The sequence below is a fragment of the Schistocerca gregaria genome, chromosome 3, assembly GCF_023897955.1.
Source record: "Schistocerca gregaria isolate iqSchGreg1 chromosome 3, iqSchGreg1.2, whole genome shotgun sequence".
Classification (NCBI taxonomy): domain Eukaryota; kingdom Metazoa; phylum Arthropoda; class Insecta; order Orthoptera; family Acrididae; genus Schistocerca; species Schistocerca gregaria.
Window position 1 is genome coordinate 479937796 of NC_064922.1, and position 19776 is coordinate 479957571.

Here is a 19776-nt window from a genome sequence, read left to right on the forward strand (position 1 = left end):
ATGTTTCGTCTGTCACGTGTAATTTTGCTACAAAGATAGCAGAATTCCTTCATTTCTTCTAATTCGTGGTCCACAAGTTTCATGTTAATTTAATATTATTAATCCCATTTCTGCTGTCCCTCACTATTTTCATCATTCTTATGTTTACTCTCAATCCATAGTGTGTGCTCATTACACTGTTCAGTTTAACAGGATAAGCAATTCTTCTCCCCTTTCAGTGGTCACAACAAGGTCATCACCGAATCTTATCACTGATATCCTTTCACCCTGAATTTTAACCCCAATCCAGAACTTTTCTGTTAGTTCCTTCATGTGTACATTTAATAGATTACTTTTCTTGTCTTACACCTTTTCTAAATACGAATACTTCGTTCTTGATCTTCAATTCTGGATGCTAAACTGTAGACGCATAATAATTTGGTTGTTTTTATCCCTCTTTGTATTGCGCTTCTAATTGGAAGCAGTTTATTAGATGATCGAAAATTTTCTAATTTGTCAATATAGCAACTTTACAGTAATTAAACCGTTCGTTACCGATGTTGACAATATATCGGTGGTAAAATATCAGTATTTTCCATATACTGTGTTATGATGTATATAAAATATATTTGAATAAAAGAAACTGATGTAAGCTGATATGGATGTGCTCAGCCCGGAAATACCCGTTTGAATCCTGCTGTTGCAAAAAAAGCTTCATCGCCAGTATTTGATTTGCAAATGAAGGAAAGGTAGTGCCATATATATCCGGATCATTACACTTTGTTCTAAGGCCTGGAGTGAACTCTGGTCCTTGACAAGTGTCTAATGGAGAAAATGTACTTGATACTGTAGACAGTGTCCATGTGGCGGATGGGGCGTTAGGGTCGTAGCTAGCTTGATAGTATAGTAATATACAGAACGCCATATTGACTCCACACACAAACCCATCTCCCGAAATATGCAGACTTCAGACATTCTACGATCACTATCAACCACCGTGTGCTAAAGACGTGCACTACACTCTGAAGCTGCCGAAGTGACATCCTCTGCAAAAGATTGCACTGCCAGATAGAAATATGAGGTAGCAGTCTTATGTATAGCCAAGTAAAAATATGGATAATTACGTTTACTGCGTTCATAAAATTATCCACACACATTAGGAAAAACGTTCTAGACCCGAAGAAGGTACGTTATCGTTGTACACACAGCTGAGGTCAGTACCTGCAGCGGTAAGCACAAAAAGCGGCAGTCTGGTGATCGTGGAGTTTTCAACACGGACAGGTATCTGTGATTTCACTAAGTGAGTTATTTCAGCCATCTGACTCATATTTCAACGTCAAGGCGACAGGAGTAAAGTCCACAGGCCATAGCGGACATTCTACGATCACTATCAACCACCGTGTGCTAAAGACGTGTATCTACTTAATTTTCATTAGTTATGTTTCATAGTGTCGTGATTATTTGAAGTATGTGGTGCTTACTAGAAATTCATGAGTGAGCTAAAATACATCGTACATCATAATCATACACGCATTTTCTCGAATGGAGTGCAGAGCGACTCTACATGGGAGAGTAGCAGTAGACAGACATCGTAAAACGAAAATACGCAGCTTACTGTGGTGTAGGCATGGAAACGTCAGAAACTGAAGAATACTGGATGAATTGCTACTGCCCCAGTTTCGATGTCTAGTAATTTATTTTCTCCTATCTCCCAGTTTCATACTTTTTCACTTTTCGTTTATTCTGATCTCATCCCTTCTCAATTAGGCTATTTATTCCATTAATCAGATATCTTCATCTTCTTCTTACCAAAAAGGACTAGATCTTAGTGACCTGTAGCGGCTTCATAGGATTAATTCCTTTGTTTTCTTTGGTCTTCCCTTACTACTTCTTCCGACTGGCGTGTACCTACTTGCTGCTTTGATAGTCTTCTTTCACTCATACATTCTACATAGTCTTCCCACTTTTCATGTAGTTGTATTTTATTATTTAAGTTATGTATTTGCATCTCTTTTCTGGTCTGCTCATTACTGAATCGATCTCGTTTAGAACATCCTTTTACGTACCTTAGAAATTTCATTTCCGCTATTTGTAGGCGGCTTCTATCTCTCTGACTATCCATGAGTCACTTGCATGCAGTCATTACATTATAGAACCTGATCTGGTTGTCCTGATTTTTTAAATGTTTTTATGGTGCTGCATATCATTTGGAACTTATTTAATTTAATATCCATGGTTCTGCTGTTGTCAAGAGATATATTAAATCCAAAGTGGCTAAGATTAAAGACTTGTTCAATTAGTTATTTGTCATCATTTTTGCTCTTAGGGGGTTAACTCCTAGGAAAATATTTAAATTGTATTGAGCTGAGTATAGCTCCAACATACGTAATGCGCTTTGCAATCCACCTGCTGTTTTATCTACAAGCCGCATGTCGTCAGCAAATAGCTGCGTATTAATAAATAGGCTTTTTGCTAAGTTAATACCTTATGTTGGTAGGGTACTTTGCCACACAGGAGCGGCGTCGTCTAAATATAAAACAGCGTTGGAGAAAGGCTACATCTTTGTCTTACTTTCTGGTTTATAGTTAATAGCTACTGTCTCTTCCCTTTTGCAGAACTGTCTGTGTATTTAAATACAGGCTTTTTATTGCTGAAATAGGATGTCCTGGGTTTCCACGTCTTTGTGAAATTTCCCATAGTGCCTTCCTATTTACACTGTCGAACGTCTTTTCAAACACGGTGAATACGATATACATCGGAATGCTATATGCGCTTCGCTTCTCCAACATTAATTAGTTTGTTTCTCATACTATATTATTCGTTTCCCTTGTATCTTTGATTGAAATATGAAAATTAAATTCTATACCTGTATTGCTTCTTGCTAAATAGTGACTATAAGTTTCAACACCTAGTTAAAACCTTAATTTGTCGTTTTCGATTTTTCACTTTTTTTTCTCCCTGTTACAAATCGAACCAGGCGGATGATATATTCATACATATCACTGCTGCTGTCCTGGAAGAATGATCTGACACTTTCACCAAATTGCTTACGTTTCTGTATCAGATGCCACAAAACAAAGTGAACCCACAGGAAACTTCGATCCATCTACCACAATCAGCTGCATTTCATTTGAGGCAATGGTGGTTGTCAGATGAACAGGATGATATCGAGAAGGAAAGAAAAGAACATTTAGGCTTTCATGTCGGAAACGACATTAATGGAAAATGAGGAGAAGTTCAATACGGAAAAGAATGCAAGACAATAGCGACTGCTTCGTTTTCAGAAGAACCACCCCAACGTTTATTTTATAGATTTATGTGGATGAAAGGGATTTTGAGCCCTGGTCCTCTCTCTCAGTCTTCTACGTTTCCGTCTTTCACTTGCGAATCTGTTGTATTAAACACTGCGCCCCCTCGTTCGGTGAGAGGCTGGCGCAAAATTAAGCCAATTTTCTTCCTCATAATAAACAACTTTGCGTTTACAGTGTCGCTCTAATGAACACACAAGTAACGTGTCACTTTCAGTCATTCACTTCTGTCTTAGATATGTAGGGAAACCACACGAAACCTAAATTTCGGCACACTGACGACATCCTCGCAGTGTATTCAGTCCGTTATTAAGTTATATGCCAATAGTTAATCACAGTTCAAAAATAAAAAAGTAAAAGTACAAAAACAGCAACGTTCCAAAATATCATGCTAAGAGGAGAAATGACAAACACTGTCTATCGTCCAACTTACTGAGTCACAGGACGAAGAAAGCTATTCGGGCATAAAAATTCTAGTGCACCTATCCAATGATATAAGGAATTTATTGGTAGTAAAATTAATATAAAACACCAAAGTGAAATCGCACTGAAATCGTATCTGCTTGACAAGCCCTACGCCGCAGAAATTGTGTACGTGTATCAGTAGTAGTAAGATATTGTATGTATGTATGTATGTATGTATGTATGTGTGTGTGTGTGTGTGTGTGTGTGTGTGTGTGTGTGTGTGTGTGTGTGTGTGTGTAAGTGCTAGAGAGATAGAGGATGAGAGAGATGGAAGTCATCACGTGATGTTTCAACATATTGAAACATAGCAAGTAGCTGCCGCCATATAAAGCTTAGGAAGTAATGTCAGTGTAATATATTTTTGTTTGGTTCTTTAGTACCTTTGTAGTCTGCATGTTCCGAGAATGTCAAGGTGTGAACATGGTATGGATAGCCGGAAAGCAATATTTTCAGAAAGTTTGTGTTAGTACTGCTATTAAATATATATACAGAATTAACGTTAATAAAAACGACGAACTGTAGGGACGGATTCCTGACTGGAAATGAAGGAAGAAAAGGTCCTTTCAATAAGTGTCCGTAAATGAACGGTGTGGGTGCAACGGCAACAAGTCGTCCCGTGTACGCACAATCCACCTCTTCCCTGCACGTTCGTCTGACTGGAATGATCATTATCGCACAAATGCTCGAAAAGGGGTTGAAATGTTGTGTGGTGTGGTTGGTGCCTGTGACGGTGCTTATTTTGGTATTGCCGTGCTCCCACTCGACCGATTCAATCTGATTAACCCTATACAAACACCATTTCAGGTTGTTCTCAATATGAATACCGGACCATTCTACTGTTTACAGTAAGCTGCGTCAATGACACAACCTGCAACGCGTGCCATATAGGCACAGTAACTGTCATTCTTCAGTGCTATCAACCATGGTATCCTTTTTTCCCCCATTTGCAGCGGGAGTCCGTCCCTGCAGTTTGTCGGTTCTATTTCTGTTCATCCCGTAGGTCCAAAAATTTTGTGGTGCGAATTTGTGTTGACGTGAGGTGAACAATCGAGAATTGGAGCTGGGTTACTGAACATCATGGCACGTGCAGTTTAACTGATATACTAGGATAATTTTTAAGGGGAGTAAGCCAGCTTCAATATTAATCAGCACGCTTACATTTGGTGCCGCGACCAGGATGAAACTGTTCGGATTAATAAATTATTTCAGTATGGAAAATGCAGCCCATTTACGTGACCGGTGACATGTGGAAGGTGCTGTTATAGAGTGACATCAAGGGTTTGGTTAGACACGCCAGCAGCCAACAGTCCATGAGCCCCAAGAAGGCACGCACATGCAGGAGCGAAGTAGCTGCTTCTGGACAGTTCAACCATCCTATAATTCTTCCTAGGAGGCCGAGTGTGCCCTCACTGCTTGCAAGAGACTGGAGCGTTCTGACTGCGGTAACAGCGCTTAAGAACTATTGGGACTCTGTCGACTACTCATTATAGACAATTCGCGCTTGAGCAGAGAGAGTAATTCCGTTTATTGCTGACTTCCAGACCAAAACTTTTACGACCTGCTGACTGGCTTATCGGCAATAAATAAGCAATACATGGCGTTCGGCACAGCGTAAAGGCGTGTTGCTGCTCTCGAGTAGCGAACGTAACCAACGTAGATGTGAAAGACGGGAATGTTTGGGCGATTAGAACACACTAAGGGCAGGAGATCATGAAACACGAATGAATTGTGGAAGGCAGTCGTAATTATGATAGTTTTTGTGTCATGGAAATGGTAATGTTGAAAGGCTTGTGCTGGTGTCTAATGCAAAACAGAAGGGTGTAATGCAGAAAGATAACGACTGTACAGGTGGTCCTGACCTGGGTTACACTGGTATAGATGGTTGATACTATTGCGAAACAGATAGGCTCAGTTAAATGTAATGTCAGCGCGGTAAAATCTGAAGTTGGCTCAATCACATCTGATATGAAAACCAGCGTTTATTCGTTTAAATCCAATGTAAAATTTAATTTGGACACCGATAGTTCAAGTATACACACCGGCCTCGCAAGCTGAAGATGAAGAGAGAGAGAACTTTTATGAAGATGTTGAAAAGTTAACACAGTACGTAAGGGAGATGAAATTCTAATTGTCGTGGGGGACTCGAATGCAGTTGTAGGGGAAGAAGTACAAGAAAAGGTTACGTGAGTAAATGGGCTTGAGACATGGAATGAGAGAGGAGAAATACTAACTGAGTTCTGTAATAAATTTCAGCTAGTAATAGCAAAAACTCTGTTCAAGAATCACAGGAGAAACAGGTATACTTGGAAACGTCTGGGTAATATGGGAATATTTCAGTTAGATTACATCATTATCAGACAGAGATTCCGAAATCAGATACTGGATTGTAAGAGGTACCCGTGAGCAGACACAGACTGAGATCACAAATCACTATATAGCAGTGATACAGCGTAGGCTTAAGTTTAAGGCATTAGTGAGGAAGAATCAATAAGCAAACAGGTGGGATACGGAAGAACTAAGGGCTGACCAAGTATGTTCAGAGTTATTAAAGGCCAATCCTTGGTGGATGAAGTAAAAAAGAATCACCTAGTCATTGAAGTTTAAAGAGGGGGTGTTCCCACGAAAGCTGTACTAGGCAATGGAAGTGAGGATTTCACATGCATAGCATGAGTCAGGGGCTAAGCAACTGGAGTTTGTAACCATGCCAATAGCGCAAGTAAGGGTCGTTCAGCGACAGGCAAATTCATGAAATAAATTAAGTAAGAAATTGTATTTCCAGTGGTTCCTGAGTTAATGGCACAATTCCTTATTCGGGCAGACTTGTTCAACAGATTAGAGGGAAACTGAGTATGCAAAACGGTTGCTTTGCTATGATATAGGCAGAAGCATTCAGGAAGTTCCATTTGTTTACCAAGTAGAAGAAAAATTCGGTGGACCTATCTTTAAGGTGTACTCCTATGGAAACGGTATATAATGAAGAAAGCACGCGACAAAGAACAACAGTGGTATTGAATGACCAGAAGGTAATGATCAAAGAGCAAGTGATGGGTATACAAGAGTCAACAGAATAGTTTCTGTTAGAAATAAAGTAGCATTTTCTGATATTCGAATACTGTTGCATTATAAGTAGTGCTACGTAAAGTAATCCAAAGATAAGTAGACTGGGGTCAATGAAAAGTGCCAGTGTATGTATAATAACCATTTGATTGTTGTGGGTAAGAATTGTGAAAGTGTCTGAACAGTCCGTGTTGTCATCCTGTCACTGTTTTCTATATGTTCCGTCATTCGCTAATTCTGCGGAGAAATTCCTCATTCCTTATCATATCACTCTACTTAATTTTGAACTACCTTTTGTCTTATAAAATCTCAAAGGTTTCTATTATCTTATTTTCCAGTATTCCCCATGTTCCTTGATTTGCTTCCATAAAATACTGTGCTCCAAACAAGTGTTCTCAGAAGTTTATTCCTTTAATGGCGACCTAAGATACGTGTCTTGTTTTAACTTGAAATGCTGTCTTTACATTTACTTTATGTCCTGTCCGCCTGCTTAGCTGGGTGGTAACGTGCTCGCCTCCCACGCAGGTGCTCCCGGGTTTGATTCCCGGACGGGTTGGAGATTTTCTTATCTCAGGGATTGGGTGTTATGTTGTTCTGATCATCATTTCTTCCTCATCGCCGGCACGCAAGTCGCCCAATGTGGCGCCAACTCACACCAAAAAAAAGAAAATAAAAAAACTGACATAAGACATGCACTTGGCGGGTGAACTACCCGGACGGGGCCTCCAGGACAACGATGCCATACGCTCAGCTCCATTTTTCTTTTTGTCCTCCCTTTTTCGTCCGTCACATCTTACTTTGTGGTCACCAGTTTTGATGATAAGTTCATTTCGAATCTGATTTGTGCAACGCATCGTTACGCTGAGGTGACATAAGTAGCGGGATGGTAGTTGCAACTAGACGCATGGGACATTCCTTTACAGAAACTGTAGGAAAATTCAATATTCCGAGATCCACAGTATGAAGAGTGTGCCGACAATACCAAATTTCAGGCATTACCACCCACTACGGGAAACGCAGTGACCGACGCCCTCCGCTTAACGAACGAGAGCATCAGGGTTTGAGTAGATTTGTCAGTGCTAATAGACAAGCAACACAGTAAGATAGCCACAGAAATCAATGTGGGACGTACGACCAACCTTTCCGTTAAGACAATGCGGCGAAATTTAGTGTTAGTGGGGAATGCCAGCAGACGACCGACGCGAATTCCTTTTGCTAACAGTACGACATCGCCTGCAGTGCCACTCCTGGGCTCGTGACCGAATTGATTAGACCCTAGACGAGTGGAAATCAGTGGCCTGGTCAGACGAGTTCCGATATCAGTTGGTAAGAGCTGACAGTAGGGTCCGAGTATGATGTAAACTCCACGAAGCCGTGGGCCCAAGTTACAACATGCATTGTGCAAGTTGGTGATGGCTCCATAATGGTGTAGCATGTGTTTATATGGGATGGTATTGATCCTCTGGTCCACCTGAACCGATCATTGACTGGAAATGGCTATGTTCGGCTTCTTGGTGATCATTTTCAGCCATTCATGGACTTCACGTTCCCAAACATCGATGAAATTTTAGTGGATGACAATGCACCATGTCACAAGACCACAGTTGTTCGCAATCGGTTTGAAGAACATTATAGACAGTTCCATCGAATGATTTTGTCATCCATCGCCCCCACACGATCCCATCGACCATATATCGAGAGGTTAGATCGGACAGACAATCCTGCATAAGCAACTGAGGAGTACAGAGATCCGAAGTAGCTCAGGAAAAACAAGAGTGGAACATACATAGTCTGTTTTTTTGTTATGGTTTCTGGGCGCAAAACTGCTACGGTCTTTAGCGCGTATAGTCTTTGTTTGTCAGGATATGCTCGAGACATTGGCCTTTTTAGGGTTCATAGAAGGTCTGGACGATAGGTCGACGTGTGGAGCAGTTGTAGACAAACCAGCAGTGAATATAAAACAATTCATTATCAGACACATTTAACTCGAATCCACCATGTAACTGGTCAGAAGTGGCTGCGGGCAGGCATTATGGGGAACATGAGCGAGTCTTTACATTCTCCATCCAACTTGCACGGCCATTCAAGTGTGATTCTGTCTTTACGTTATGGCACCGTAGCACCAGATGCAGCCACGCGGGCTGCTTATACAGTGGAACATCGTCACAGGGCACTGATTCAACGGTGACGGTCCAGACACTGCACGTAGCTTAGCTGCGGCGCAGAACGTGCCGAGGCAGCAACATCTCACATTAAGCGGTAGATCACAGGTGCCCAGTGATATGGTGATGACTTTGCTAGATTCTAAGCCTGGGCCAACGGCTGAAGAGCAGGTGCGGACGCTGTGAGAGTGATGGCTGTCATGGCTGTGAAGACAAGGCGCAGGTCCTTTGTTTGTGACACAGTCCCAGCAGCTGCGCGGCTTAGTGGGGGCGAAGACTCTACTTGTCACAGATAGGGTGTCACATATTGCCCAACTGGCCAGACGGTGACGGGCTGATTTGGTCAGGCTTAAGTTATGCTTCTCTCTCCTGACTCTGAGACAGTCACGGTGCTCGTGTGTCATGGCGACCTGGAAAACAGGCAACGGCCAGCGGTCGTAACAGCTAGCAAGTCGTTTGTATTTTTTTTCTGGTGGCTGGCCTGCTTTCTTCACGTGGAAGTGTTGCTGACCAGCACTTGGCTGACTCTAGGGTGACCTGATATGCATCATGGTGCTCCATCACTGATTCCGAGTCCACTTATAATTTTTCCCTTCAAAGTCCCCCCCCCCCCTCCCCCTCCGCCATCTACAGATATTCCAGCCTCGGATTTTGCTGGAACACATACAGTTTCAAATTACTTACGCTTCACTTTTCCATCTTCACTCGTCATCCTTGTTCTTATCGTTACTTACACTTTTCTCCTTTTCAACCACGTTGGCACTTGGCTCACTACTGTGTCTATAGGTTCTTTTTCCTTTTGCATCTTTCACCTGCTCCAGGCATGTGAAAACTATTGTTTTTTCACCTTCATTTAGATGGATTGTAAGGGCTTTTAAACATTTTGATTATAATTCTTGGGTTCATTAAAATTCTGTCCACATGGCCATATCTCAGCAAGATATAATTTCACGTGGTATACGAGCGCTTGTGTGAGGAGGTCTGACGATGAAATAAGTCTGTAATGTATTGACAGCAGGCAGTGTTTACAAATAAAAAAAGATTGTCTGGTTGATAGTTAGTTAACACAAGGACAAGTGTTACTTTCGTAAGAGAGAGCTGAGTCGCCTCTGACTGAAAATTTATTTATTCACACTACTGCAATTGCAGTCATATGGCTATTACCCAGTGGTGTAGCACAATTGTACTAGTGGTATAACTATATACTAATGGTATAACTGTACCATAAGCTCGATAATGGCCACACGAATGTAATTCGAACAGTATAACTGTTACAGTCAAATGCGACTATGACATCGTCTGCAGGACTTCACGTAACTGTGAACCAAATAACGAGAAGTATAACAACTGGAATTTTCGTCATCAGGATTTTCATGATTACAACAACATTGAACCGTTGAACTTGCAGCAACACATGTTTAGTAAGTACTAAACTACAATTAAATTCCCCTTGAGGTTCACCAAAGCACAAATCTCAAGTTACTTACAAGACAACAATATTATTCAGAAGAAATTCATTGTACAATTTCAGGACTAACATTAGTAATTTACGTAGTTTGATCCGAGTGAGCACTGGTAAGGTACGTACCTATTTATTCCGTCGAAGTCTCCTCCAATTCCGATGTGGTCAACACCGATCAGCGACCGTATGTAATGTATATGGTCTGAAAAAAGACATACGCTGAATGTGATAATGCCCTTTATTCTCCTACACAATACATCATTATACGTAGCTTGTACCTGTCCCTGTAACATATGACTAAGATATTAATACACGCGGAGATTTATCAAAAGAATGGGAATCTGAACAAAAATGATTACCACATTTGTAACGTAACTGTTTAATTACATAAACTTGGCGGATGGAAAATTATTTTGTTACGTAGCCTGGTATACTATTAGGTGAATTTAAATGGGGAATTTATTGCAGAAGATGCCGGCCGGAGTGGCCGTGCGGTTCTAGGCGCTACAGTCTGGAACCGAGCGACCGCTACGGTCGCAGGCTCGAATCCTGCCTCGGGCATGGATGTGTGTGATGTCCTTAGGTTAGTTAGGTTTAATTAGTTCTAAGTTCTAGGCGACTGATGAACTCAGAAGTAAAGTCGCATAGAGCTCAGAGCCATTTGAACATTTTTATTACAGAAATGCTCTGTGTGATCAAAAGTATCCGGACGACCCCAAAAACATGCGTTTTTCATATTAGGTGCATTGTGCTGCCACCAACTGCCAGGTATTCCATATCAGCGATCTCAATAGTCATTAGACATTGTGAGAGAGTAGAATGGGGAGCTCCGTGGAACTCACGGACTTCGAACGTGGTCAGGTGATTGGGTGTCACTTACGTCATACGTCTGTACGAGAGATTTCAACACCCCTAAACACCTCTAGGTCCACTGTTTACGATGTGAAAGTGAAGTGGAAACGTGAAGGGGCACGTACAGCACAAAAGCGTGCAGGCCGACCTCGTCTGGACTAACGGAGACCGCTGACAGTTGAAGTAGTTCGTAATGATTAATAGGCAGACATCTCTACAAACCACCACGCAGGAATTCCAGATTGCATCAGGATCCACTACAAGTACTATGACAGTTAGGCAAGAGGTCAGAAATCTGGTATTTAATGCTCGAGCGGCTTCTCATAAGCCACACATCACGCCGGTAAATGCCAAACGACGCCTCGCTTGGTATAAGGAGCGTAAACATTGGACGACTGAACAGCGGATAAACGTTTTGTGGAGTAACGAATCACGGTACACAATGTGGCGATCCGATGGCAGGGTGTGGGTATGGCGAATGCCTGGTGAACTTCATCTGCTAGAGTGTATAGTGCCAACAGTAAAATTCGAACCGGTGGTGTCATGGTGCGGTAATGTTTTTCATGGAGGCGGATTGCACCCCTCGGTGTTTAGCGTGAAACTATCACAGTACATGCCTACATTTATGTTTTAAGCACCTTCTTGCTTCCCACTGTTGTATTCGGGGATGGCGATTGCATCTTTCAACAGGATCAAACACATAATGCACGGCCTGTGGCGGAATGGTTACACGATAGTAACATCCCTGTAATGGACTGGCCTGCACAGAGTTATGACTTGAATCCTATGGCACATCTTTGGGATGCTTTGGAACGCCAGCTTTGAGCCAGACCTCACCGTCGTTGATACCTCTCCTTAGTGCAGCATTCCGTGAAGAATAGGCTGCCATTCCCCAAGAAACCTTCCAGCACCTAATTAAACTGATGCCTGCGGGAGTGTAAGCTGTCATCAAGGCTAATGGTGGGCCAACACCATATTGAATTCCAGCGTTACCGACGGAGGGCGCCACGAACTTGTAAGTCATTTTCAGCCAGGTGTCCGGAAACTTTTCATCACATGGTGTATATCCGGTCGCCACTTGAATTGACCCGTCACTTAATTACACAGAACATTTGCTTCAGAAAAGTATTAATGAAATTTTGATATGCTTTGACAATTCTTGATTGTGATGAAGAATAAGCTTGAGAGATGCTCCTAAATATACTAATAATCATACACATATGAGTTGCCAAGGGAGAGCCTCGATAGAAAGTTAGATAAATAGCGGTCTAGTTATTGAATATTAGGAATGCTGTTTACTATATATTTATTTCAGGGTTAATTCTTTATAAAGAAAGAACATGAACAAATCTATATTTATCAGAAAAACCTTAATCATGGAGTGTTGGTACTGAATATTTCCGGTGAAAACGGACTCAAATGCATAAATGAATCAAAATGCAACAAGATCTAAATTGGGTTTGAAAGAAGTTAGCCTCGATGGTCGAATACATTAACAGACAATTATTCCCAAATTTTATAAGAAATACCGCGAGATTGCAATTAAGAACAACGAGTAGGAACTACATTCTGTGAACAGTTCTTCCAAATGATAGGAGCCACCGAAGATCTCTAGTTAGCACGTAGCTACCCACTTCAGAGAAAAATGCATAAGATATTTAAAAAATTCACGGCAGGGACGATTACGAAATCAAACAATAAAACCCAGGGAATTTATTTAAGCAAGGGAACTGGTTCATTGAAACCACAGTATATATTCTCCGGGCATTTGCCAATAGCACGATTAAACGTTTGGAAACAACCTAATTTAAAGAAACACAAAAATTACGATAAACGAAAATCTATATGGTGAATCATGAAGCCTGGAAGAAATACAGAACACAAAACAAACAATAAGTGTAATAGTAAGACTAAACTGTGGATAAAAGAATTTATGCTTGAACTTACAAATGGCTTAAATATAATATAAGGATCCCAAAGACCTGAACTGAGTACCACCTGTTTTGCGTACAGCCCACATAACGTAACTTTCTTGCATGTCCTGTGATCTCATCTCGGTATAGTCAATGACTATAGAAAATGGTTAAGTCTGTTCTGTGTGGCTCTGAATTCACATGTAAATTAATACTATATTGCAGATATCATTGAAACATGGAAACACGTTTTTACAAGCCAGCCTTATCGCTTGTACACAGAAGCATGCTACAGCAAGTGTCACTTAAAAATGTTACCACTCTCATTACTATCTACCACAATTAAAACCCATAACTCTGTCATATAAATCAATCCGTACTACTCAGTCAAAGCTAATTTTTTTCTGAGTAAGAGATTTTGCAGGAATAGTATTACGAATTATCATATAATTTTCATGCCCCGATATTCTTACGTAATATCACACTCACAAAAATTTCAAATATGACTAAGGATTACTGAATAACGTTCGTGACAGAGTTATGGGTAGTAGTTGTCTCAGATACTAATGAAAGTGGTAACATTTCTGAAAGGACACTTATTGTAATACATTTGAATTTACAACCATTACGAACTGCCTCACTTCTAATAATGAGTTTCCTGATGTTTTGCAATATTGTGGTATTATTTCACATGTGGACTGATGGCTGTAGAGAACAGTCTTCCCTAGTGGTTTCTTGTGGTGATGATTTTGTGTTGTCAAACAGTTGTAATGAAAAGTGATTACAGTATCTGAAAGACTATTTATACTTTCGTATATTTCTGAGTATGATTGTGCATCGTTATAAAATGCAACAAAAACAAGTACCTAACATATGAGTAAGTGGAAGTCATCTCATAAACCACACAGACGAATTAAAAATACAGTCACAAGCTTAAAGAATAGTGAAACTCGCCAAAGTTTTGCCAGTATGTAAAAGATTGTTTGTCCCTGACGTGCTGATGATTTAAAGGAATCAGAAGAGGCCAAAGCACAAAGTAGTCCTTTTTGGTGCTTGAATAATTTTACTATTGGAGGTTCATAATATGTCAAGTATGGTAACAGAATTTCATTTTTCAAGCATTGTTCAATAAATACAATAGAATTATCAAATATGAAGCTTAAGATTTATTTGTAACATTAGTGGCCACTGTTGATTGCAAGTGAGTGGAATTATAATCACATGGATGACTCATTCGTTAACAGTAAATTGAAATATTGTATAGGGCAAATGATGATTCCCACCTGAAACAAAATATTTGTAATTTCATTAGCGTTGAACAAAAAATTCATTTTCTTAATTTATGTCGCGAGTGTGATTATTATTTAGTTTGTATTGTTGAAGGCTCTAGTAATTTCATTATAACCTAATTTAAAACTGAGCCTTTAACACTGAGAGCAACGATGAGACACCATGAAAACTAGTAAGTTAGTATTAACAGCGTTGTAGTTAAGTTCTACTGCTAGTTTCAGTTTCTTCCATGGCGTTAGTGTGTCCTTCAGCGTGTTTAAATAACTAAGTCTAAGGAAGAAGAATTATTAAAAAAATAGAAAAATTTAGTCAACTATCTTTCGAAAACAGTACTCTGTAGCACTGAGGAAGACCAAGAACGGCATACCCGGAATAGTAATGGTGTAACTGTTAAACCCATTCTGTTCAATCTATACATCAACACTGAGCAAGAAATTACGGACATAAAAGAAATACTTATACTGGTATTAAAATTGCGATTGAAAGGATGTCAACAATAATGTTCGTTGATGATGCTCAGCGAAAGTGAGGAAACTTCCTGCACGTTGAGCGGAATGAGTCTAATGAATACAAACTAGTACTGAAATTAAACAAATAACAGAAGAAAGTAATATGGAACATCAGAAACGAAATTAGCGATAAACTTATCAAAGTAGGCTGCCACGATGCAGATTAAGCGAAGGCAGTTTACTGCCTTGGAAGCAAAATAAGACGAAGCAAGGACGATGTAAAATGCGTATTAGCCCAGGAAGTCAGGGCCTTCCTATCCAAAAGAAGTCTTGTAGTTTCACACAAAGACCTTCATTTATAGGAATAATTTCTCAGATAGTAAGTTTGGACGACACTCTGGTGTGGAAGAGAATCATGGACAGTAAGAAAATAGGAAAAGGAGAGAATGAATGTGTCTGTTATGTTCTGCTCAAGAAGTATGTAGAAGTGTAGCTGGACTGATAAGGTAAGGTATTATGAGAACCGGCGAGTAGAAGAAGGTGAGGAAAGCATTGCAAGAGGAAGGAACAGTAGGGTAGGACAAGTGTTAAGACGTCAAGAAATAAATTTCATGGTACTAACGGGAATTTTATAGAGGAAAAATTGCAGGAGAAGAGAGAGATTGGAATATATACAAATAATAAATGACGTAGTGTCCAAGCGTTACTCTGACATGGAGAGGTTGGCACTCGAGAGGAATTCTTAAAGGGTCAAATCAAATTAGTCTGATGACTGATGACATGAAACGTGATGAAGATGCTGTTTCAACTGGTGGACGAATTGTAGGCTACAAGAACGACACACAGACAAATAACGGCCCTTCTGGAGCAAAAGTGTATAGCGGATCACAGCCGACCCTACAATGGAGGCAAACTGGAGACAGGGACGTAGAATAAAATACAGCGGTAGAGAGGTAGAAGCCCAGTCGATTTCAAGTTGTAAAAACTTCACTGGGGTTCCAAAGGCAATACTGTCCAGTTTACATTGCCTTACCTACGTATCAGTTCATTCGTAGATGCAAGGGTCCCACTTTCCGTCAAACATCAAACACCGTAATAGTCATTAAGTGGAGTACGTTTTGAAAAGCTGCCTTCAGCAGCCTTTGTCGCGCCTAATAGACTGACTGCTAACTGAGACAAGACTTTTTCTGACTGCTGATTAACCTCTAGCTACACTCCGAAGGGAGCTGAGACCGTTCTGGAATCAAATGAGGTGTGTTAGACCTCTGATCAATTTTGTAACACTTCTACTGTGTTTATACAGTGTTTGATTAATGAGAAATTTCCGTGATATCTTGATGTGTGAATCAACAAGAATACATAATTGCGCGTTTAGGTAAACATGAAAGGTCATTTCGAGGGTCAGAACTATCTTTATTATGTACGTAGGGTTATTACGGAGCACATCATGTTGCGGTTGTTCTACTTATTTGTCTGAGGTATTCCTTATGGCGACGAGAGCAGCCGCGCTGCGCTCGAAGTCATCGCAAGTACAAAAAAAGAGACTACTGGACTGTACGCGGCTTCAGGGGATTATCAATGACTCGAAAATGATATATTGCATGGTGTTTGTTTAATCTGCAGAAAACTAAATACCCCTAATGGAAAAAAAGATGTTCTAGGAACCGACGCATTAGATACTACATTTCATCTACGATGTAAATGTTGTGCCGGCCGCGGTGGTCTCACTGTTAAGGCGCTCAGTCCGGAACCGCTTGACTGCTACGGTCGCAGGTTCGAATACTGCCTCGGGCATGGATGTGTGTGATGTCCGTAGGTTAGTTAGGTTTAAGTAGTTCTAAGTTCTAGAGGACTGATGACCACAGATGTTAAGTCCCATAGTGCTCAGAGCCATTTGAACCATTTTTTTTTTTTTTTTTTTTTTTTTTAATGTTGTGTTCTTACCTTTGATACTTACGTTCAGACGTTACTTGAATATTTCAAACGTGATTGTACAGCACAAATAATACGACTAGACAATGAAGCGCTTGTATAGCAATATGGTTTCCTATTTCGTACGGGGCTGATTTTGGTGAGTACCCAAACCATCAGAATGCTTGAATTCGGTGGGCGCCCTCGAACCCCACCACGAGGGTGAGTGATTTCGGTGTGTGTTCCCACCCAACCAACGTCACACTCGCGTTGGGCGCTATGCGGCCTTAGGCAGAATACTAACCACAACCACTGCAAAAATGTATGCACATGAAGTGATAGTGACAGGCGCAGCTGTAATGGATACTTACCGAAACCAAGCACTCCAATGGGAGAGGCAAGAGAACTCACCAAAATCAATCTCTCCAGTAAGGGCTTACCTAGAGGCAGGCGAACAGAAAACTTGTTATATTCTCGTCGCAGTTCCTTGACCACACCAAACGTAGTTTCTTACCGAACACAGAAATGGCTAACCATATTGTAGTAAACAAGCAAATTGGCATCACTGAAGAACATTTTGGGCATAAATACCATCCGTTAGAACACAAAGGTTTACATTTACATTATAGACGAAATTTAGAAACAAATGCGTCGGTTCTTAATTGGAAAACAAGCACACTTGAGAACTGATCATTACATCGCTGTCTGCCACGAATGGAAAACAGTTATTTGAGTAAACCGTACGTAATTTTTGGCACAGAATTTGAATACGCAATAAAAAAGAGGGATTCCGATTTGAAAATAACAAGTTGATCCCGCGTACGCAGGAGCGGTGGTTAGCAGGTAGTCAGCTGTACCACAGACAGATTCCTTCTTTACTAATATTAGCTTTTCTTCTACAACTGTTTCTTTCTTTCGTTCGATGCGTCGCTTTCTAGATATTTAGTTTTCTAAAGTTAAAACGAACATCCTGTATACTGAATCTTTAAAATAGCATTTTGTTTAGCTGTTGGTCAGAGTCTGAACTCAATGTCGATCTTACATAAAGGAACATGCTAATTGGTGATCACTTGTCAGATGTAGACTTGACGTATAATAAATTTCGATTTTAAATCCAAGTTGTCAGAATACTGATTTAGTAGACGTTGACGTTGAATCACGTCTTCATTTAGTTGGGATTTCAACTACGGAGCAAATGTTAGTTTATTCGTAACACACATATTGACAGAACTCTGATAAAAGTACACCTGTTCAAAGAAAGCTGATAAAAATGCTCTTAATGCCTATTTAAGAGGCAGTCTCCATTCCTTCCGATCTGATCATGTAACCGTAGAAACTATGTGGAATGATTTCAAAGATATGGCAATTGAGAGACATATACAACATAAATTAATAAGCCATGGTACTGATCCCTCAAGGTATACAAAACGGGTCAGATCGCTGCTGCAGAACCAACGAAAAATCGTGACAAATTTAAAAGAACACAAAGTACCCAAGACTGCAAACGTTTTGCATAAGTTCGAAATATAGCGCGTGCTTCATTGAGAAATGGTTTTATTAACTCTGTCTCGGGATCTGGCAAAGAATTTTAAAATTTTAATTTGTTGTAAGATCTGATGAGACCGAACTCCTTAGGTCATCGATCCCTAAGCTTACACACTACTTAAACTAACATAAACTAACTTAAGCTATGGACAACACACACACCCGTGCCCGATGGAGCACTCGAACCTCGGACGAGGGAAACCGCGCGAACCGTGACAAGACGCCAAGACAGCGCGACTACCCAGTACGGCTCTAGCAAAGAGATTCCGGTCATACATAAAGCACATCAGTGACAAGACGCAGTCAATACCTTTACTGACGATAACAACGGTGAAGTCACTGATGACAGCTCCACTAAGCAGAGTTATTAAATACGGTTTCCCGAAACTCCTTCACCAAAGAAGAGGATGTAAATATTCCTGAATTCCAATCAAGAACAACAGCCAAGATGAGAAACATAGAAGTAGATATCATTGGTGTAGCAAAGCAGCTTAAATTACTTAATAAAAGCTAGGCTTCCGGTCCAGATTGAATATCAGGCAGGTTCCTTTCAGAGTATGCTGTTAAAATAGCTCCATATTTATCAATTATGTACAACCGCTCGCTCATAGAAAGATCTGCACCTAAAGACTGGAAAATTGCTCAAGTACATCAACACGCAAAAAGGGAAATGGGAGTAATCCACTGAATTACAGGCCCATATCACTAACGTCGATTTGCAGTAGGGGTTTGGAACTATACTGTGTTCGAACATTATGAATTACCTCGAAGAAAACGATTTATTGACACATAGTTAGCATGGTTTCAGAAAATATCGTTCTTGTGAAACACAACTAGCTCTTCATACTCATGAAGTAATGAGTGCTACCGAATGGGGATGTCAAATTGAGTCCATATTTGTAGATTTCCAGAAGGCTTTCGACACCGTTCCTCATAAGTGTCTTCTAAAAAAACTGCGTGCGTATGGAATATCGCTTCAGCTGTGCGACTGAATTGGTGATTTTCTATCAGAAACGTCCAAGTTCGTAGTAACAGACGGAAAGTCATCGAGTAAAACAAAAGTAATATCCGGCGTTCCCCAAGGAAGTGTTATAAGCACTCTGTTGTTCCTGATCTATACTAACGATGTAGGAGACAATCTGAGTAGCCCTCTTAGACTGTTTGCAGATGGTGCTGTCATTTACCGTCTTGTAAAGTTATCACATGACCAAAACGAATTGCAAAATGATTTAGATAAGATATCCGTATGGTGGGAAAAGTGGCAATTGACCATGAACGAAGAAAAGTGGGAAGTTATTCATGTGTGTACTCTAAATTTCGATTACGTGATAAGTCACACGAATCTGGAGGCAGTAATTTCAACTAAATACTTAGCGACTACAA

General features: G+C 40.5%; 1 protein-coding gene across 1 annotated transcript in view; it reads right to left on the reverse strand.

Annotated features, from left to right (window-relative positions):
* Positions 1 to 19776, reverse strand: part of LOC126354117 (dipeptidase 1-like) — a 447156-nt gene that overhangs the window by 17079 nt on the left and 410301 nt on the right. Inside the window, exon 9 of the mRNA XM_050003512.1 lies at positions 10560 to 10635. Coding sequence (XP_049859469.1) covers positions 10560 to 10635 — 76 coding nt within the window. The remainder of the gene's footprint in view (positions 1 to 10559; positions 10636 to 19776) is intronic.